The sequence below is a fragment of the Pinus tabuliformis genome, chromosome X, assembly GCF_031772625.1.
Source record: "Pinus tabuliformis cultivar Carrire ecotype Pingquan chromosome X, CPIR1, whole genome shotgun sequence".
Taxonomy (NCBI): Eukaryota; Viridiplantae; Streptophyta; class Pinopsida; order Pinales; family Pinaceae; genus Pinus; species Pinus tabuliformis.
Window position 1 is genome coordinate 1,341,619,642 of NC_142308.1, and position 24,467 is coordinate 1,341,644,108.

The window sequence follows — 24,467 nt, forward strand, 5'->3', positions numbered from 1 at the left end:
AAAATCAAATGAGGGAGTCAACTATCATAAAGGATACAAACAATAAAGCAGCTTAAAGGGAAAAATATCAGACAATAAAGCCAGCACAACTTGAATAAAAGGGACAACAAGAAGCAATTCAATAGCTGCCCCTATCTTCTTGCATGAAGATCTTTCCTTTCCTAGAATAAATCTTAATCAGTTTTAGGGATTTTCTTAGTTTCATTATTGTATAAATAACTCTCTTCTCGAGTTATTATTGGTTCGAAGTTCAAGATTCATTGTTCATTACTTGTTAAGTCTTGACTATTAATTCTACTTTAAACATGGAAGCCACCTTTCAAGGAAGATTTTCTAGACACTTGATGTATTCAGTCTTTCTGGAACCTTAATACAAAGCAGAGGATTCTGAATTTGGTTTTACACAGTTTGTGTTATCTTGTAAGATTTTCCAGTTATCAGTCATTATGTTTTTCTTCATATGTTTATGACTTATAGAGATATCTAGGTAGGAATAATTGTGTCCCAATTTATTCCTATAAGCTCCTGAAGTGATCATCTATTAATAGAATGGATTAATGAACTGTCTATTTAGCTAATCCCCTCTAATCAATAAATCATCAGCATCTTTTGTAAGCTTAAGTATACTGCCTTGAACCTTTGGAACATAGTTTAGAAGGTTTTCACACTTATGATTGTTCTGTTTTATAGTCTGGAAACTATGACAATCATATTACTTTCTGTCTTCTTCTCACCACTATTTGATCTATATCACTGTGTAAATCTTTATAGTAGCTCTTTGCTGAGATATTAATATTAATATCCAAAGGATTAACTATTTCAATTCTAAATATGTCTTCATTCATTCGTCTTCCAAAACTAAAATGAAAACCCCCAAAACAATTATTTTAAATGCTCTGGCATTGGTAGCTGACCTACTACTATCTTAGAGGTACAACATCAGACTGGCACTGTTGCCGGGGATTTGAATTTCATTTAAGTTTCCCTTGGGACAACGATATTCATTCATTCTTTTCCTTTAAAGGTGATTAAAGGTTTATAAAGGTTAAAATCATTCACTTAGGCGACTCCACACTCCCAAGTTGGAACCTTTTAAACATATCAGATCTCGTTCAGAAGCTGACATAGTTAGTCCTCTGTCAGATCCTGAAAGGCTTCTGAGAAAAGCGAGTTCTAAAAGGGGACACCAACCATATTCTTCTTCCTCTTCAGTCCTACAGCCAGAATAATTAGAATCATATGACCCATATGGTAATATCCCATCTGATCCTGATTACTCCAATTTATCACCTAGGGTTGATGAACTTCTAAATAGAGGAGTTAATTTTAAGTCAGCCTACCTTATTTCTTCATTAGAATGTCATCCAATACCCACATTACCACCAGGATCACCTAAAACTAAATCTGAGTTGGGTGTCAATCTACCAGAATATAAACCCACAAATTTCATATCCCCTACCACCTATCCATTTCCTTCCATTTTTGACCGACTTGAAGCTTCTTCTTCTAAACAATCTGAGGAGACCACCTCTATATATACCAATCCTCTATTTGAAACAAAATAAGGTATTCCTTTATAGGTCCGAAAGCTAATTCTTAAGATTCCTTTGAGGTCTTTTAGGAGATCTCCTCCTCCTTCACCTCCAACTAGTTTATCAACCCCTAAATCACCATCTTCTTCCTCTACTTCTTCTTCATCCTCTACATCCACACAAACACCTCATACTCCACCTGGAAAACCTCATATACCTCATACACCACCTGTTGTCATGGCTTTCTGACCTATTGTATAGGCGAGATATGCTTCCTTAGTCTCACCTAATAACCTTGATGCATTCCCAAATAGATACTTAAAATACCTTACCGAGTACAATGGAGAAACTGGTCCCTCAGCTAAGGAGCATCTTCAAGCTTTCCTAGACTTTGCAAACAACATGAATATTGAACAAGAAAACATTTATATGAGATTGTTTATATAGTCACTTGAAGGAAATTTGAGGATTTGGTTTAGGTAGTTACCAGCAGCTTCCATTAGAAATTGGGAAGAGCTTACAACCATATTTAAAAATCAATGGGGTGTGAAAGAGGATCCTCTTTATTTCCTCACAGAATTTGAAGAGCTTAAAAAGAACTTCGATGAACCAGTATCAGATTTTATCAAAAGATTCAATAAACTCTATCACAAAATGCTTGCTGATTGTAAGCCCCCTGTAGCAGCAGCTAAGTCTAGATTTTCTAAAGATTTTGATGATGGCTTCGTTGTTATGCTATGAGAGAGAACTTCAAGAACTCTTGAATATATGAAAACAAACTCTATAGAAGTAGAAGCAAATAGGGTAGCCTCAACTTCTTTAAAACTTAAGGAAGAAAAGGCCCAAAGAAAACTCAAATCTGTTCAAGAAGCCTCTAGTTCCTCTAAGACTAAATTATAAGACTCAAAAATAGATCAAATAACATATCTTCCTAGGAACCTATCAAATAGGATTTCAAAGATTGAGACCCAACCTAGGACAATACAACAAATAGTTACTAGATCCCAAAACCAAAATCAAGGTCAGTATAAAAGAAATCCACCACTACAAATTCTTCAGAGACCTAGCAATGATCAACAGGTTCCTACTCCTCCTCTATTGATAGATGACCAACAACCTGATGATAATACTATGACAATTACTAGATATATTAATAGTATGGATTCTTCTTCCAATCAAACAGCCATCATTCCTCTCTCACAATGAAATCAGGTTCAAGAAGATCAAGAAGCTTCACAAGTCTCTAAATATCATGCTTTCTCTGAATTTTTAATTGCAAAATTAAACAAGAGGTATGATCTTAGGCCTAGGCCTAGTCCTGGGAGACATCCAAAGGAAACTCTAGTAATTGAACCACATACCAAAACTATTGAAGCTCAAACAACTCTTATTTGGCCCTTAGATCAGTCAATTGATACTACCCAAGCTGGTAAAAACATTTTGACTACATTTAATGTTGAAAAGGAATTGGAGAGGGTTAAGATCCCAATTCCACTATCAGAAAATTCCAAAAACCCTGGTTACAAAATTCAAGTCACAAAATGGATACAAAATACCTCGGTTGATGCTGAAGGTGATGTCATAAGTCTGCAAGATGAAAAGCTAGCAGTAGCTTTTAGCCCTAGTTCAGACATTATAGATGAGATAGTGCCTCCTTTCTATGTAACTCTTAAAACAAATGATTCCATGTTGTATAATTGTATGCTTGATTCAGGAGCATCACACAACCTTATGCCAAAATCTATCATGGACCATTTGAAACTCGACATAACCAGATCCTACCATGACTTGTACACCTTTGATTCTAAAAAGGTGCCCTATTTGGGATTGATCAAGGATCTAGTGGTTACCCTTGCCCAAATTCCAGTGAAAAGTGTAGTACTTGATATTGTTGTCACAGATATCCCTCCCAACTTTGGAATGCTCCTTTCTAGGTCTTGCTGTGACAAATTATGGGGAACTCTATAGATGGATATGTTGTATGATACTATTCCTGTTTATGGAGGAGAGCAATTAAGATTATATAGAGAGGTAAGATTTGTAATGTATACTATTTGTAATACTGACCATCCAAGGAACCATCCAATTTATGCAATAGATCAAGACATTGGTTGTTTTCAACTCACTTCAAACCAACATAAAACTCAATTCAAAATTGAAGAGGTAGTTGAAAGTCTTGAACCAAACCAAACTGATATTTGGAAACTGTTCTTTGATGGCTCTTGCACAAAATATGGGGCAGGAGCTGGAGTAGTTTTAATTTCACCTAAAAAAGAAAATATAACCCAATCATGTAAATTAGATTTTGAAGTTACCAATAATGTTGCTGAATATGAAGCTTTCCTTTTAGGATTGCAATTAGCCAAAAGCTTAAAAGTTCAAAACTTAAGTGTTTTTATTGATTCAGAACTTATTGTTAAGCAAGTAAGAAATGCTTGCCAAACCAAGCACCCTAGACTTAGGTCCTATTGAAATGAAGTATGGGATTCAGTTGAAAACTTCTTTGATGCTTTTAATTTGAATCATATTCCCAGAAATCAGAATATTCATGCAGATGCCTTAGCTGTCTCTGCTAGCTCTTTTAAAATTCCTAATCATACTAATGTACTCTATCAGATACAAGTCAAATATAGGCCATCTATCCTAGATAATCTGAAACAATGGAAGATATTTGAAGATGATGAACATTTGAAATCATTTCTGCAGGTAATAGATGATTTTTCTTTTCTACAAATTGATGAAGATAGAATTGAAATAAATGAAAATGCAGATGGAAATGATACTCAAATTTTAAAACCCAAATTGCTAATCATGACATTATTCAATTATTAAATAATTTTATTCCAAAAGGACTCATTCCTTTAGAAAATTTGTTTGATCAAAATGATGTCCTCTGAAACCCTCAGTCCATTTCTTCAGAAGATGACATAGAAGAGATTAACATTGAAACTGATGAAGATATCAAAAACATCAAAAGATGTGCATCTCTAAACCCTGAGATCAAAGCTCAATATCTTAAGTTACTGTAAAATTATAAGGACGTTTTTGCTTGGACTTATGCTGATCTAAAGACCTATGATACTTCATTAATACAACATAAGATTCCTTTGAAGCCAGAAGCATTAAAACCTTATCAACAGAAGCTTAGAAGGATAAATTTAGCCCTTCTACTAACTATAGAAAGGGAGATTAAGAAAATGCTAGATGCTCAGATCATCCTCCCTCTTAGATATTATAATTGGGTTGCAAATCTAGTTCATGTTAGAAAGAAAAATGGAGAAATAAGACTCTGTGTGGATTTTACAAATTTGAACAAGGCATCATTAAAAGATAATTATCCTTTCCCCAAAATGGATCAGCTACTTCAAATGGTTTCAGAAGCACAAAGACTTTCTATGCTTGATAGTTTTTTAGGTTATAATCAGGTGAATGTTGATACAACAGACAGAGAGAAGACAACCTTTACTACACCCTGGGGTACATTCATGTACACTAGGATGCCATTTGGCTTAACCAATGCTGGAGAAACATTTCAGAGAGCTATGGACATAGCTTTTATCGCTCTAGTAAACAAATTTGTGGTTATTTATCTTGATGACATAACTATTTTTTCTAAATCTGATTAGAAACATCTAAAGCACTTCATGAAGGTTTTTGACAGGTGTAGAAAATTTGGAATATCATTGAACTCTAAGAATTCCTTGTTTGTTGTCAAAGAAGGAAAACTGTTGGGCCATATTATTTCAAAGGAGGGAGTAGTAATTGATCCCAAATGAGTATCTGCGATTGAAACATTGACCTTACCTAGAAACAAGAAGGAGATTCAAGCTTTTCTATGCAAGATTAATTTTTTAAGGAGGTTTATTCCAAATTATGCAGAGATTGTTAAAGATATAACTGACATGCTCTGAAAGGACCATGAAGCCAAATGGACTCCCTCTTCTAGGCATGCATTTGAACAAATAGAAAGGGCTATCTTTGAAGCTCCCACCTTAGCCATCCCTGATTATACTAAGCCATTTAGTATTTTCTCTTTTGCCTCTGAAACAACCCTTGCTGTCGCTCTATTACAGAAAAATGAAGATTCCCATGACCAACCCATAGCCTTTTTCAACAAGGTTATGAGAGATGTTGAGCTTAAGTATGACATCATTGAGAATCAAGCCTATGCACTCATTCAAGCCCTGAAATCATTCAGAATGTATGTCTTACATTCACCTATTACTGCTTATGTTCCTAATAGTGCTGTGAAAATTGTCCTAACCCAACCAGACAATGATAGGAAAAGAGGTAGATGGATCACTCAAATTTTGGAGTTTGATCTAACTATCAAGACTACCAATCTAGTAAAAGGTCAAGGATTAGCCAAGCTTCTAGCTGAATCCAACTGCAAAGTACTTGGAATCAATTCTATTTTAGAAATACAAGGGAAGAATACACAAGAACCTTCTATCCTTGCAGAAGGGGAGAATCCACAAGAACCTTCCTTTCATGCAAAAGAGGAGAATCCACAAGAACCTTCCCTTCATCCTAAAGGGGAGAATCCACAAGAACCTCTACCTTCAAAGCAGATTAGTCCTATACACATTGATGAAAAATTCTTGTTGTCAAACTGGTATCAAGATATTGTAAATTTCTTGATCCATTTTGAGTGTCCAACATCATTCTCCAAAACCCAGTGTAAAACCCTTAAGTTAAAATTAGTCAAGTACTGCATTATAAATGCAAATTTATACTGGAAATATCCACTGAATATTTTGTTATTATGTTTAATAGAATCGGAAACTAAATGAATCATTGATCAGTTTCATATAGGATTTTGTGGGGGACATTATGCTTGGAGAGCAACAGCATACAAGATTCTGAGGGGAGGATTTTATTGGCCCACATTGTTCTTACAAGTAGGGGCAAAGGTCATAGGTTGTGTTCCTTGTCAAATATTTGCTGGTAAATAAAAATTAGTAGCTCTTTCACTCGTTCCATCAATAGTTTCAGCACCTTTTTCTCAATGGCGATTAGATTTTGTTGGAGAGACTCACCCCACTTCAAGTAATCAGCATAGATGGATCCTCACTGCAACAGACTACTTTACTAAATGGGTGGAAGCAATTCCAGTCAAAAATGCTACTGATTTAGTAGTAATTAAGTTTAATGAGGAAAATATCTTATCTAGATTTGGTTGCCCAACTCAGATTGTTATTGATAATGCAACAACTTTTTCTAGCGTTAAAATGATTGAATTTTGCTAGAAATATTAGATTCGGTTACATCATTCAACTCCATATATACTACCCTCAAGGTAATGGCCTTGTAGAGTCATCAAACAAAAAACTGGTAAAGGTAATCAAAAGGACTCTAGCTAATCATAAGAAGAGTTGGGATTCACATTTGATTTATGAAGTATGGGAAAACATAATTACTCCAAAGAGATCAACTGGAAAATCTCCATTTCAATTAGTTTATGGGAAAGATGAAATTTTCCCTACCAATTTGGCCTTCCCTGTTTTAAAATTCCTGTAGGATTCAACAGATGAACCTGATGATTTTTCAAGAAGGATAAATCAGGTTATTGAACTTAATGAAAATAGAGATGAAGTTCAACACAAATTGATGAAATATCAGAATAAGATGAAGGCCCTGTTTGACAGAAGAGCCAGGGAAAGGGACTTTAAGGAAGGTGATCTAGTTCTAAGATGGGATTCCAAGAGAGAAAAGAAAGGAAAGCATGGAAAATTTGACAATCTATGGTTTGGACCTTTAACGATTACTGAAGTGAAGGGTAACAACACTTTTATGCTGTAGAATCTTGAGGGGCTATATTCCACTTATCCCGTAAATGGAAGGTTTCTCAAACATTACATTTAGTACTAAGAACTGGAAAAAGTTTTCATTGTAAATACTCTGGTCTCCTTTTACTTTTCAAGATGTCAGTGTGATTTTTCTTACAGCAAGGACTCCATAGCCCGAGGAGAAGGCACATGGATCTATAGGTTCTCTACATTCTACAGGAGAAAGCAGACCCCAGTTGGAGCCAATGTTGTGGCATTTTTTGGTTTTGATAAGATAGAATATTTCAAAAAATGTTAAGTTAGGATATGGACATAACAATAGTGAATAAAATGTTTTTAAAAAAATATCTTGATGTTGATGTCCATATCAAACAAAATGTTAGCTTAGATGTCCTAAAAAATCAAGACAAAAAGAAAATGTTAGGTTAGAAAGAAAAGAAAACAAATAAACTCTGAAAGTGAGCAAGTTTAAATGCCATTACTATTTTTCACAAAAATAATGGTTGTGTGCAGCTTGTCATAAATGCCACAACCCATGACAACCAAACAATTTAATCTTAACTGCTTCATGCTTTAAATTTGATGTTCTAGTTAGAGAATAAAGATCTGGCCAAATTGTTTAATCTTGGCAGATCAATAGTTAGGTAGAGAATAATAAGGTGCTCATCAGTTTAATCTGAGCCCTTGGATGTTATAAGGTTAGAATTAGACAGTTTGCTTTTGTAAAATAAAAGGAAAAGAAAAGGGTTTGCTAGCTTAAATGCACCCATTAAGTGAAGAAAAAATGATAGGATAAGCAAAGGGTAAGTAGAAGAAGGTTGCAGAAGTTTGATGATTCATTGGACAAAAGATACATTATCATCTTTTACCATATGTTTCTATGTCCATGATTCAATTACACAAAGAAAATGAAGGTCTACAAGATCAATTAATTAACTTCCCATTCATCCCCATTCATCCCTATATTCACTAATTTCCCCTTCTCACCTTCATACATCCATATTCATTCATTTTCCATAAAACCCGTTTTCCTATGGTCAAAATCCTTTTTGCCTAGGAAAAGTAAAAATCCCATGTTAAATCCCCTTTTACCTGAAAAACCCACAAAAAGGTGTTTACCCTAAGTATTGATGCATATATGCGAAAAGCAAATAACCCATGAAAAGCATAATACTTAGTATATTCCCCTTTTCGTGTATATTTTCCCTTTCCACTCATATTTTCATATTAACAATAACCTATAGTATTAAACCCTTAAAAGTCCCTTTTCTCATATATATTAGCTCCCTTTAATAAAATAACCCAAAACCATAAGTTTATTTAATAAAACATCGCATCGGCGGATCACAAGCCTTTTAACATGCATGCACTCAAATCACGATTGCGATATGCGATGTGTGGCGCACCTAACCCAAATATATTTCATATTTCATGCCATATCGCATTTGCCTCCATCGCAAGTCCCCGCTAATAGCATTACCCTCCGCCATTGCACTCTCCAATATGTGATGGGAACTTGGACCCAACGTAGTATTATCCATGGTTTATTTCCTACATCGCATCCAGCCCTTATCACATTCCTTTGTGATGGGCCTTTCCTTTGCTAGACTCTGATTATGATATGCAATGAACCGCAACTCGATATCATTATCTACCCGAATTCATACTTTTTCAAGCCTGCCATACCATGTTTTGTGAATGTTTTCTTTGTTAAAATGCTTTTACGATTTTAACGAAGAATTAAACTAAACCTCCATTTTACCCACTAATCTCAGTTTTTAACTCATAATTAAGACCATACTGCCATATTTAATTGTTGGGCCCCTCCGTACTTCTCTTTCACTCCATCACCATCTGATCTAAGGCATTCAAATCCAACGGCCCTCGGCAATTTTGAGTTGGCTCTCTATACAGGCATTACCCACCCAAAAAGTGGTATTCCACTGTCCTCCCTTGCTACATGTAAGGCTTTAAACCATATCGGGTGACCCCTCCCAAAACCACCCACACCTCATAAGCAGTGTGATGAAAACCAAAACCACCTCCCGCATAACGACAAAATGGCCACTGTTCACTTTGCGCCATATTTCAAAAAGAAAACGTTTTTTCCGTTTAAATGACAGAATCACTATTTTTCCTTTGTTTCGCCTGTTTACACAGCGAAGCCCTCATAAGCCTCTGCAACCAATAAAACCATCATTTTACCTTCCAATATGCTCTGGACTCCTTCCAATATCCCTTCAACCTCTATAAAGCCATTGAAGACCTTCTCTCACCTATTTTTTTCTTAAAAGTTTCTGTGTTTTGTAGGTAAAGACTCTTGTTCCATGCTTACAAAGGAAAAATCCTATGTACAGTTAGAAGACAAATACGAAGATCTTACTCTTGAAAAACACAGTAAAAGCTTGAAATGCACAGTAAAGGTAAAAAGAACACAGTAAAGGCTACTAATCAGGGTCAAAGGATATTTACAGAGTTTAAAGAGTATCAGATGAAAAATCAAATGAAGGAGTCAACTAGCGTAAAGGATACAAACAATCAAGCAGCTTAAAGGGAAAAATATCAGACAACAAAGCCAGCACAACCTGAATAAAAGGGACAGCAAGAAGCAGTTCAATAGCTGCCCCTATCTTCTTGCATGAAGATCTTTCCTTTCCTAGAATAAATCTTAATCAGTTTTAGGGATTTTCTTAGTTTCATTATTGTATAAATAACTCTCTTCTCGAGTTATTATTGGTTCGAAGTTCAAGATTCATTGTTCATTACTTGTTAAGTCTTGACTGTTAATTCTACTTTGAACCTGGAAGCCACCCTTGAAGGAAGCTTTTCTAGACACTTGATGTACTTAGTCTTTCTGGAACCTTAATACAAAGTAGAGGATTCTGAATTTGGTTTTACACAATTTGTGTTGTCATGTAAGTTTTTCCAGTTATCAATCATTATGTTTTTCTTCATATGCTTATGACTTATAAAGATATCTTGGTAGGAATAATTGTGTCTCAATTTATTCCTATAAGCTCCTAAAGTTATCATATATTAAGAGAATGGATTAATGAACTATCTGTTTAGCTAATCCCCTCTAATCAATAAATCATCAGCATCTTTTGTAAGCTTAAGTATACTGCCTTGAACCTTTGGAATGTAGTTTAGAAGGTTTTCACACTTATGATTGTTTTGTTTTACAGTCTGGAAACTGTGATAATTATATTATTTTCTGTCTTCTTCTCACCACTATTTGATCTATATCACTGTGTAAAGCTTTATAGTAGCCCTTTGCTGAGATATTAATATTATCCAAAGGATTAAGTATTTCCATTCTAAATCTGTCTTCGTTCATTGGTCTTCCAAAACTAAAACCAAAAACCCCAAAATAATTATTTTAGATGCTCTAGAATTGGTAGCTAACCTACTACTATCTCAGAGGTACAACAAGGGCCAGTAAAATTATCTGAATTATTATCACTCAAAGTATTCCCTTGATTCTTGCAAATCCTGATCTTGCAAAGATGGATTGGAAAGGAATATAAGACTAAGTACTGAAATCATGGATCATGGCGCATGTATGTTCTCCTGAATCTATCATAACCAAATCAATATTAGACTCATCAACTACACTTGAGGTCACAGCTTTCATTATAAGTTCAATGGTTGGCTGGGTTGTACACCGTCTAAACATATTACACATTCCATCATCTATTCAATCAACGAATTTCTCTAGATGTGAAAAGATGACAAACTGACTATGCAACAATTATCAAATAATCAAACATCTACGTCCCCATCTATATTTTTCCATAGTGCATACCATATATTCAATCAATTATTATGTCTCTATAGGTGAAACGATGAAAAAAATAATACAACAATTAACAAACAACACAACAATTAATAATGGATGTCTCTATATGAACATGTCCCACTTATCAAATTGGCAGCTAGACTTAAGGATAATAAATTCGTGTCCTTGTCTTCCTTATAAATGTTTTATCAGAATGTGCATTTCATTCGCAAAATTGAAGCAGACCTTAACGCGAGAAATTATAACTAATTAGCTTCATGATACATAATCACATTTTCAAAACTCGTATCTTCTTTTGTTGTTTCTTGATGTAGCACCCTCCTCCCACATCTACACAAGTAATTGGACAACCGAGGTAAACATGTGACGAGAGGTCACTATGATGGGATTCAACCTCCTAGGTGACCTTAAGGAAGTGGAATCGAGAGAAACTCATCATACAAACCTTCCACATTAGCAACGGAACTCCCAAGAGCCAACCCAACAACCCTGATAACCAGCCCTTGAGACCAACTGATGTTTCAGACCATTGAACTCTTGGATAGTCCCCTAATATGGGCATGCATGCATCCATAGGGATCTGAACTCTCCCACAGCATGGTATGCCAACATCCAAGGACTTTTCTGCCTAGTGTGGTGTCTGTGTCCCCGAGATTTGAGCCACATTTTCATGCCGAGAGCCCACGTCACTGCCTAAAATCTAATGACAACTTCATAACGAAAAGGTAACAATGTAACGATGATACAAATGCAATTACTTAAACAAGCCTTTGACTAGACCCCTTCTAGCCATGACATGCATTTCATCAACCATTCACAAATGTGTAATTTACAAGTTTAAACAACATATCTAAGAATATGGGTATCATAATTATTTTAGAATCATTAAGAAGAATTATTGCCTTATATCATTAGTTGCATTATCATCTATTAGGTCATAGATACATTTTTCATTCATTTGCAAATCAAAACACGAGGAAATCCATACAACATCACTTACATAATACATGCTTATAACTAGCATAATAACAATAGAAATATCAAGGATACATCAACCATATAATCCACATATAAAATAGTACATTTACACATAAGATACCAAGGAAAGAATCCCTTAATAATGAATGTAAAAACCAACCCAGTATGGGACTACCATGTTCCACCTAACCATAGATTAGCTGAGCCACATCTCTCTTTAGCCAATCACCCCCATCCCATATTCCAAGCATGAATTTGGAACTCAAACTAAAAGAACCAACCAGCGCATCATAAGGCTAAACAAGCTCACCCTCACCAATAGAAGCTAGGCTTTACCGTAATCCACATCAGATCACTGGGACAACACAATAAATGTATAATAAAAGACTTTACCATGATCTCCACCAGATCACTTCGCCAAAACTAGCATGGCTGACACCGGATTTCTCCACCTACATGGTGAGGAATTTTCCTATCTCCTAATCTCTTAGGCGTTACCTTAATCCAAAGTCTGATCCAGGGATCACTAGGCCGTAAACTGAGACACCACCCTATAGGATTTACCGTATATCTTGCCATTCACTGGCAAGGATTCCTAGGCCTAATGAAGGGAATCCACCTCTAGTCTTTACCATATATCTCTTCATTTTTTAGTTGAGGATTACTAGGCTCACTATGGCACACAATACCTGGCTTTATCGAAACCCACAGTCTTGTTCAGGGGTCACTAGGCCAGTGGATTTACCACAATCCACAGTTTGATCGAGGGATCACTAGGCCATGTGTTATTTATTTCATAGATCCACCTCACTCATATTTTAATCCATCCAGCCATCCAACTCAACCAAAAGATGAGAACCCCATCACACCATGGCTATCCAGAAATGTCATGGCTAGGCTGAAAACATTATCTCACCTGGAAACACCCATGCCATAACAGTAAAGAACCACATGCAATACCATGCATGCCAAATCTAGCAAGGAAAGCACACATGCAAATCAATACCTGCAAAAATACTTGTCGTAGTTGTTTGATCCTGCTCGTCCTTACTTGCTCCTTCCTTCCTCTTTCCTTCTTTTCCTTTCTTGATCCAATGTAAAACCTAATAAAAAGCTTACCAACTAATCCTCAGAAGCCTTTTTATCAATGAGGTCTCTATTTTCTTCAATTTCCTTCATTTTCCTCCTCACATGCAACCTGTGACCTTTCACTTTGTTTTTCTCCTAATTTCCATTATTTTCAAAAATAAATGTGCCAAAAATGCCATTTTTCCTTTCCAAAGCCTTTTCCATTGACTTTGTCAATTTTATTTAGCCATAATAACTTAAATGAACACCCACTAGGACTTTTTTCCCAACATTCAGCTTGGAATAAGTGTCCCATCAACCATAGTTATTATTCTGCCTTTAATACCTTTTATTACACACAATTTTCTCTCAGGCTGTTACAGAACCCTCCCCCTTGGGGGAACACCATCCTCAGTGTTCAATGACACCTATAAACCAAAAAATTGTTGAAAACAAAACATATTGCCCATGGAGCTTTATAACACAGCTCGTTGTGGTATTTATGATGACCTTCTATTAAAACATGACAAACATACCATTTACTGGAGCTTTATAACATAGCTCGTTATGTTATTTACAATAATAACCACATATACACATATGCATATTTGCTAAATCAATAAATAAAAGGATATGATTCCTACATCCACAACAAGGGAATCCAGAGGCCCACGCTTCTACCCTCAATGTAATATCAGGTAGTTCAGAATCCACTGCGAAGTCAAATATGCATCCAATGTCTAGTGCTATAATCTTGTGCCACTTGTTCTCTCAGCGAATAGTTACTGACTCATTGTTCCAGGAACACTCCCCAATGTGCATTTGATTCCATATGACAATGCTAATGACCAAAACAAATGCTACATAGTCCCTCGAGAAATCCAGTCACTCCCTTCCATGCAATCACTCACCTTCCAAGTTCCCTGGCATCCCTTATCATGGGCAATATATCCCTTGGAAAGGCTTCCTCGCATCAGAAGGTCAATAATCAAGGCATATATCTACCTCAAAATCATCATATTGGTCATAGCACGCTCATGGAAATCAATGGACACTAGTGGGTAATGGTGTCCCACAATGGCCCTACTCCTGAAGTGTTTTACCACCATACAACTACATGTTCCAATTCTTTTTGCTATTGTTGCTAATTCTTCTAGTCAGTTTCAACCACCCGGCTAGGCATTTCATGTTTTCCTATACCAAGCACATAAATTATATTAGATTAAAAATGAACTGAAATAACTTCAAATCATACCTTATTGGTGGCCTATCAATAAGGTATACTTGCAATTCTATTCGCTTCCTGTCACAACAAATCAAACTAGCATCTTTGACCAAATCATCGTGTATAAACATATTAAATCAGGTTATCTCAAAACACAACCATCATAGATCAACGTCATAAATCACATGTAACCATCATAAACCAGAATCATAGATCACATGTAATCATCATAGACTAGAATCATAAGTCATATGCATAATAAATTTGAAATAAAATACCAATACTTATCATTCATCAATCCTTACTTCTGCCTTTGTTCTTTTTGTAGACACATCAAATCAGTTGCCACACCCAATAAACACCTAGTGCATTTTTCTTTTCTTCAATCATGTACACATACACAACATACATCACAACACATACATCCACACACAACACCATGCAATACATGCGTCTACACATGACATACAACACAATACAATACATAATCCTACATCTGGTGTACAACACAACGTAATACATGTACTACACAGAGTATAGCATAATGAGTACACATGTCATGATACCACAACTACAATATGCACATACATAGTACTGCATTCCTATAACACAGTGAATATGACATGCACACAAGACCACATGTACACCAATACCATATGTACAACATGTACACAACGCCAAATGTACAAAACACAACCTACATAATGCGTGCACAACATCACATGTACATGACACCACCTACACAACATGTACACATTGCCACATGTACATCGTACAACCTATACAATGTGTGCACAATGCCAGACATACACAATGCCACATGCAAATTTACATGACACCACATGTACAAAACACCATATGCACGACATGTACAGAGCACCACCTGCACACGACACCACATGTACAACATGTACACAACACCACATGCTCACAGCACCACTTGTACAATCATGTACAGAACACCATATGTACGTAGCACCACATGTACAACATGCATACAGCACCATATGTACATAGCACTACATATACAACATGTACATAGCACCCTATGTACACAACACTGCATATCTAGCATGTACACAACACCATATGCACACAACACCACATATGCATCGTGCGCTCAGTACAATATGTTCATAGCACTGCATGTATGACATGTACATAGAACCATCTATATCCAACACTGCATATGCAATGTGCACACAACACCATACATACAACAAACACAAAACATCATATGTATAGAATACTACATAAATTACATGTACACATCATCGTAGCTACAATCACTGAATATGCAACATACACATAACAATAGTACTACATGTCCATGAATACATGAGATTTTATAACTAGACACCAACTCTTATAACTAGACACTTTCTCTTATAATTGTCAAATAAATGTCCATGAATATAACACATATCCACATAATTTCAGAAAAATTAGGGTTAAGACGACTTCATGTATGCAAAGCACTCATTCATAAGGAATTGCGGTTTCCAAACATAGCCAAAGGAATTTTCACCCAATTCCTTTCTTTTACCTTTTCCTTGTTGCAATTGAGTTTTACTATGCACTACCACATCACCTGACTACTAGTTATAGAAACACATCAACTATTACCTTTTCAAGATAATACCAAGCATGTAAAACTAGCAGTCGAGTGATGTGATACATATAACTAATCATAAATATATCGAGTGATTTGAGACACTTTTTCAGGCCCAGAGCCCAGGTAACTACCCAGAACTAAATGGCACCTTCAAAACACAAAGATAACAATGGAATGATGATACAAATGTAATTACTTGAACAAGCCCTTGACTGGAACCCTTCTAGTGATGACAAGCATTTCATCAAACATGTCACAAATATGTAATCTACAGGTTTAAACAATAGATCTGAGCATAGGGGTCTCATACTTATCTGAGAGTCGCTAAGAAGCATTTTTCCCTTATATCATTAGTTGCATTATCATCTATTAGGTCATAGATACATTGTTCATTCATTTAAAAATCAAAACATGAGGAAATGCATACATCATCACTGACATAATACATACTTATAACCAGCATCATAACAACAGAAATATCAAGGATACAGCATTCATAAAGTCCAAATATAAACCAGTATATTTACACATAAGATACCAAGGAAATAACCTCTTATTAATTAATGCAAAAACCAACCCGGTATGGGACTACCACGTTCCACCTGACCATAGATTAGCTGAGCCAAATCTCTCTTCAACCAATCACCCCCTTGCCATATTCTAAGCATGAATGTGAGACTCAAACTAAAAGAACCAACGAGGGCATCCCGAGGCTAAACTACCTCACCCTCATCAATAGAAACTAGGCTTTACCGCAATCCACAACGGATCACAAGGCCAACACAATAAATGTATAGTAAAAGGATTTACCATGACATCCACCAGATCACTTGGCCAAAACAAGCAATGATGCCACCAGATTTCTCCACCTACACCGTGAGGAATTTTTCCTATCTCCTAGTCTGTCAGGCTTTACCATAATCCACAATCTGATCTAGGGATCACTAGGTCCTAAACCAAGACACCACCCTCTAGGCTTTACTGTATATCCCACCATTCACCAACAAGGATTCCTAGGCCTAATGAAGGGCAACCACCTCTAGGATTTACCGTATATCCTGGCATTCACCGGTCGAGGATTCCTAAGCCCTCTGAGGCACATAATACCTGGTTTTACTGCAACCCACAGTTTGTTTCAGGGGTCACTAGGTTAGTGGCTTTACAGTAATCTATAGTTTGATCCAAGGATCACTAGTCTATGTGTTCTTTCTTTCAGAGATCCACCTCACTAAGCTTCAAATCCATCTGACAATCTAACTCTACCAAAACATGAGAACCCCATCACACCATGGCTATCCAGAAATGGCAAGGCTAGGCTAAAAACATTATCTCACCTGGAAAAACCCATGCCATAATAGCAAAGAACCACATGCAATACCATACATGCCAAATATAGCAAGGAAAAGGCACATGTAAATCGATATCTGCAAAAAACTTCATCGTATTTGTTTGATCATGTTCTTCCTTGCTTACTCCTTCCTTCCTGTTGCCTTCTTTGCCTTTCTTGATTCAATGTAAAACCTGAGAAAAATCTTGCCAACTAATCCTCATAAGCCTTTTTATCAATGAGGCCTCTATTTTCTTCAATTTCCACTATTTTCCTCCTCACATGCAACCTATGACCTTTCACCTTCATTTTCTCCTAATTTCCATTATTTGCATAAATAAATGTGCCAAAAATGCTATATCTACTTTCCAAAGCCTTTGCCATTGCCTTTGCCAATTTCCTTTAGCCATAATAATCGAAATGAACACCCACTAGGATGTTTAACCCAACATTCAACTTGGAATAAGTGTCCCATCAACTGTGTTATTATTTTTCCTTTATTAACTTTTATTACATGGAAATTTCACCAACATTGTTATACTTGATACATAACAATCCATGTAAGCTTGGGCACATTCAGATTATTATGAAAATACCACTTACATTTAAAACTTACAAATAAAAAAGCAACAACCTATAATCACTTACTATAGACAACCAACGTTTTTTTAGTGATACACTCTTGAGCCTTAATAAAACCACATACAGAGATTCATAATATCTACCAACCTATGAATTGGGCTCAGTAAACCTGATATTCTTTCCATGATACATCTTTGCATGGTTAAAGTGGCAAATTTATATACTACAAATATTGAAAATAGATAACTCAGAGAAAAAGTAACATATAAATAGGTTATCTAGGAGCACACAACATCTCTAAAATGAAATAATCACAAAGGCATCTCGTGAAAAGCATAGGGAGAAATCTAGTAGAAATTTTAAGATATACTATCTTAAACTACATGAAAATGGGGTCAAAATAAACACACCACGTAACATTTTCATGAAACAACAACATAAATCATCAACAAAATCAAGAAAATGCCTTCATAGATTAGCATTTTCCAATTAATAAAACCCTAGACACAATATTGTCCCACCATATAAAACTATGATAATAAGAAAGACACAATATTGTCCCACCATATAAAACTATGATAATAGGAAAGACACAATATTGTCCCACCATATAAAACTATGATAATAGGAAAGTTACTTCATAACAATGTCGGTAGCGCCCCTCAAACATACCTAGAGAACGATGTCAGTAGAACCCCTCAAACATACCTAGAGAATCATCATAGCCCCAATATAGTTCGAGTACAAAATTCTACTACAAAGTAAAAATCCCCTCTCTACCCTACATGATATTTATAATTCATGTCCTAAATATATACAACGCCATACAACTTATAGGAATAGAAAGCCTACAAAAAGCTAAGAAAAATATTTTTAACAAATAAAGAAAATGCTAGCCTAGAAACTCAAGGAGCTTATAAATAAGGAAATTTATGCTATAGAGATACAAGAAAAACCCTAACTGAAATAAAATTTGATAAATGCATGCTACAAAAAGATGACTGGTAATAGTGACCTTTAAAAACTTCAACAAGCCATAACTTCTTTCAAACAAAATCTCTTTCTCAAACTCTGTTAGTAATTTGATCAATATTTAGAGATTATGTAATATATTGAAGTCCTATTTCATTTTATTTTTAATTTGTTTTAAAAATGTCAAATCTAGGCAAAAATAATTAATCCAATCAAACTTTGTAACCAATCTTAGAATAATTTAATAATAATTTGATGCATGCATGGTCAATATTTAGGCATTATGTAATATATTAAAGTTTTTTTTCATTTCATTTTTAATTTATTTTAAAAAATCCCAATGCAATCATGGGAGATAGAAATAATTATTCATAACTATTATTATACTATACTAACATAAGAGTGGGAGACTGGAAGCTTTAAATAATAATTTGATGCATGAATGGTCAATATTTAGGCATTGTGCAATATGCTAAAGTTCTATTTCATTTGAGAGACTAATAATTATTATTAATTATTATTATACTATATTAATTTAAGAGTGGGAGGCTCGGAGCCATTACAAATTATTTATATATCTTAATAATATGGATAATGCATTGTATCAAAGTTCAACATGTCGATAGTGGAGATTTGAACATGGGTGGATAGGATAAGAATCATTTAGTAAAATCACACTAAATAACTCTAATTGAGTTTTTAACAATACTCTTTAAGGCATCAAAGCTCAACTTATTACAGGGAGGGATTTGAACACCAGTAAATACGATAACAATCTTCACCCGAGATTTGAACACCAGTGAATAGGATAAGAATCTTTACCCTCAACTATTCAAGATAACTTCAATTAACTTGTTAAATTATTTAAATAAGATATTATTATAAATTTTAAATGTTCTATAATTATGTTTAGTTATTAAATTAAAGTATTTTAAAAAAATAAGTATAAGTACTGTTACTGCTAATTTCGAGCTGGAGTATGTCTTAAAACTTGGCTAACAGGTTAAGTGAAAGTCTACCCATTTATTAGAGGTTGGTTCGTTAGTCTGCCCCCTTATTAGAGGTTGTTTCATTTTCTTTGAATAAAGGTGATGAGTCAACTTGCATTTGCACTTAGAAGCTAGAGATGGTGAAACCCTACCCCCTTATGCACTATCAACTAGTTATTCTAGGTTGCCTCGTTTTCTTTGAATAATATTGATGAGTAAACTTACATTCACATTTAAAAGACAACTAAATTATAATAGATTTTCCCACTGCTAATATTTTAATTTTTTTCTATTTTACATTTGAATATTAAAATTAAATCTTTAACGATGTAGAATTTATTTACTTCATTCCAAATGAAAGTACCATATTCCCGCTATGTCAAAACTTAAATCTTTAACTATATAGAATTGCTTTACTTCATTGTAAATGAAAGTACCATATTCCCGCTATGTCAAAAGTTATTTCGCCATGGCGGACAAATGGATTGAAAGTAACGAATTCCCACTTTGTTAAAAATGAGTTCGCCATCCCAGACAACTAGGGATGAAAGTAACATATTCTCACTTTTTTAGAATTTATTATTGGGAATGAAAGTAACATATTCTGCCTTTTTATTTTATTTTTTTTCCAAGGCATATTAATGATGGAATTTCTTTCACTGCCACGGGGGCCAGAGATGAAAACTTCGGGAATGTTCGTAAGAACATGATATAAAGTTACACGACCAGAAGGCCTGCGGTAACCCATTGGTGGATTTCTTCCTAAAATCAACTGACCATTAGGCGAAAGCAAACATTTATTACATAGGAGGGGAGGGGACATGCTGTCATTTCCTATAATTTCTTTAATTTTAATTTTTAATGAAACGAATAACCCGTCTTTAAAAAAAGATTGATTAATCCTAATATTCGTTTCTTAAAATAAAGTGAATTTCTTTCTCTGCCGAAATATTATTTAAAGATGAGTAGGTAATTTCTTGGAAATTTCAAGATTCCATGGAATTCAATAGCAGGAAATTTCTTTCATGTTTTCTGGAAAGAAATCCGTTGGCTTAGACCTTGAGTGATGGGTACTCTTCTGTGTGCCTTAAAAGGTGTTTGGGCATCGACCCAAATCTCCCACATGTACGTGTAGTGACGCTTCCATCATCTCCCATATTCTCAATCAATCAATCATGGGCGCTGTGAGTGAGTTTGCGCAGTTGGTGTGGTTTGCATTAGGAACGCTGGTATTCATTATCTTTCTGGTAGTGGACATTGTGAGAGCATTCAAGAAGGGAGTTTTCTGGGTGCCAGGATTTGCTCTCGTTCTCAGTGCTCTCACGATTCAGATTATGACCTTCATCGAAGCGCAGAGTGACGAGGCTTTACTGAGTCAGACCACGGACTGTTCCAGAACGTTACAAGATAATCAGGTTGGTAAGAAAAACTTATTCATGATACATACTAGTAGAATAATGATATGTGTGCTTGTGGCCCTTTTCCTTCCAGGAATGGTCCGTGCCCGCTCTGAAGAGAAATGGAACAAGTTTACAGCGGTTGGATTGAGTGTCGTACTCGACATTTTGTCCGAGTTGCTAACCATATATCGCCGTTCTGCTCGAAATTCTACCTCTTGTTCTCTCCATGGCATTTCGTGGGATTTGTTCTTGGGATCTGATGTGTTAATATCGATATCGCTCTTATGGCTTATTCTCCTCCTCATCTGTGCAACTGGGGCCAGCAAAAGCATCCGGACTATTGCCACTCAAAGCATTCCCTTCATTCTTGCAAATCCTGATCTTGCGCACAAGGAATATTGGAGAGCAATTGGAGATCAAGTGCTGAAATCGTGGATCGTGGCGCGTATATGTTCTCCTGAATCTATCCTAACCAAATCAATGTTGATCTCATCAGCCGCACTAGCGGTCACAGTTTGCATTATAAGTTCAGTAGCTGGATGGGTTGTGCACCTTCCACATCCAATCATAGCCATTTCTGCTCGTGCCGAATCCTCGCTACTATACATAATAGCTCTCTTGGAGCTTGTATTCATCCTTATAGCATGGGCAGTCATAGTTTGGAGGTCTCTTAACTCTGTACGTTATTATCGAAGATTCAAGGAGCAGAAGCTCAAGAATATATGCACGTCAGGCTGGTGTAAGAAATATTTTCTGGAGGATTTCTGGACAAGGCACATTGTAGAAGAACTGGAAGAGGAAGAACAAAAAAACCTTTTTTGGTCAAAGCACACAGAAGCGGAAGCGGTAGATTGTTTGGAAACTATTCCCGTAATGAAATGGACCAACAGTTTAAGCGTCAGATGTCTCCTCTGGCTGCGATTTATTGTGGTCTTCTTCAGCAACGTATTTCGGTTCCTCTTAGAGGTTGCGATCTATAATCGCGTTTTCGTCAAAATAGTGTCACTAGTTTGTCCAGATAACAGTGCAGAAGCAGAAAAGTACGAACCAATTTTTCACAACGTGTACGTTGTTGGGGAGACTCCTCACACTGTGTGTGTAATGAATCTAAAGTCCATCAAACGTGCAGAGCAAATTTTGAATAAGGATTTTGTCGATGAAAAGATGTCGTCGCCACTGATTAAGTTTCTGAATGAAAAGATGTCGTCGCCACTAGACAGAGCTCAGAAGTTGCCACCGCTGCGCCTGGGTAAAGTACGGTGTTTGGATCCTCAAACAGCAGATCGTCCAGATGGAATGTGGAAAACATACTTTCCGTACATGAGAGAAGGGTCATGGTCATGGAAGCTAACAGCGGTGTCATTGATCAAAATAATTCTCTCCATTTCACCTGCATCTGGGAAAGAAACTTTAGAAGCATACAAGCAGGCATGGACACTGATGGATTTGGTTGACGAGTGGCATCCGGACTCAGACAGTTTGCTGAGGAAGGCAGCAGATAGAGAAATATTATTCAACACAAGAGAAAAGATCAGCATCACAGAACTTACAGAAAGCAAAAGGAAAGTAGTCGAAGAGGAAGGTGGAAGGATAAAGAAGGAATCCAGTCCGGTGAACTGGGAAAAGTTAGCGGCGGCGATCGCATTGTATAATTTATGCACCACTATTGTTGGCAGGTGCGCAGGTGATTCTACAGCAGTGATGCTGGAATTAGAAAGGTCATTGGCAGATCTTATTGCTGGTTGCATAAACAATGTGGCTAAGGCATTGGTGGACAAGTGCAGGGAATGGGCACAAAATTTGGAGGAAGAGCAATTGGCGAAAGCAATTTACACTGCCGCTAAATACAGTGGAGTTGTGAAAGCGTTGGGATCGACTGCCAACATCAACCCATTGACATAAGTGTCAACGGTATAATATTGCGTTTTAAATATTCGTTTAATGGCCTTTGTGGCACTTTCTATATCTGGGTTCATTTACATATCTAGATGTCACATGCACACTAAGAGATCTTTTTACTAAAACGATCTTTTGACATTATTTCTGTGTGCAATTTTTACAGGCACCCGATGCTTAAACTTGGTCTAAAAAGGCTGCTCCACAGGCTTTGGGCACCTAGCACATAAAAGGTACACAGGGATGCTGAGGAGCACTTCTTCTTCCGCAAGCCTTTTATTAAGGCTACTACTGTTGCTTGGTAGTTTTTTATATTACCTATGCTGATATAATTTTTTATTACGCACTGTACTGTCCACTTTTTATAAAACTCATCTATGTCTGGGTGTTGTTCATGAAGCCATGTGATGTATGTTTCATGGTTTTTTATATTTCGCTGTTATATATATATTTGACGATAGTAATATTTATGTTCAGGAGTTACTATAGCCGGTTTGGCTGTGATTTGTATTTTGTTTATATGGAACTCTGTAAAAGCATAACGGGATATGATCAAAGCCTTCCTGGGATGGTGCTTTTTGACGAGTGACATTGTCACATTGAGAATGTAATTTTCAGAGTTGTTTTTAATGTGATTTTTTGAAAGTTTTCTGGTGAGTTTTTTGGGTTTAATTTCTCTAAAATCTAGCAGGAATTTCTTGAAATCACAAGTTTGATAGGTAATCTCCATATATAGAGTCAAAAAACAAGTTTAAATAACACAAATCAATATTTCACCTCAAATTTTTCTACCTTTCGGGCACGTGAAAGTCCAAAAAGTGACACTATAGACAACTCCCTAATTTCCATTGTTCAGAAAATTCTGATTTTTCATGAGAAAGTTACGGATTTATTTCCCTTAAAAAAATATCAAATGTTTTTAATAAATTGAAGATATATAATTTTGTTAATTGTTATACGAAATGTTTAAAATATTTTGACTTTGTTTAAACATAATTAAATCAAAGTAAAAATATTAAATTCAAGTTAGTATTAAAATTTAGAATCCGGTTAATTTAGATTCAAGTGATGGGTAAATTGAAGTATTCGGTTATTTGTAATTCAACATTATTTACTTTGTTTAACCAAAGCAATAGGTGGTTAGCCTATTACCGAAATGCATCTTTAAATGTTTTCTAAAATGTAATTGTGCAATTTAGAAAAACAATGTACACTACTTTTTTTGGTATAAGATTGAAGAGCATGTTCGAAATATAATGAAAGCTCCTTGGTCCTCGATGGATGAAGTTACCATC

The 24,467-nt window shown here is 35.7% G+C and overlaps 1 protein-coding gene across 1 annotated transcript; it reads left to right on the forward strand.

Annotated features, from left to right (window-relative positions):
* The first annotated feature begins 21,026 nt into the window (after positions 1-21,026).
* Positions 21,027-23,723, forward strand: LOC149145029 (uncharacterized). Its single transcript, XM_089449655.1, has 2 exons — positions 21,027-23,187; positions 23,339-23,723. The coding sequence occupies exon 1, from the start codon at positions 21,052-21,054 to the stop codon at positions 23,176-23,178; it is 2,127 nt and encodes a 708-aa protein (XP_089305781.1). The 5' UTR covers positions 21,027-21,051; the 3' UTR covers positions 23,179-23,187; positions 23,339-23,723.
* The last annotated feature ends 744 nt before the right edge of the window (positions 23,724-24,467 follow it).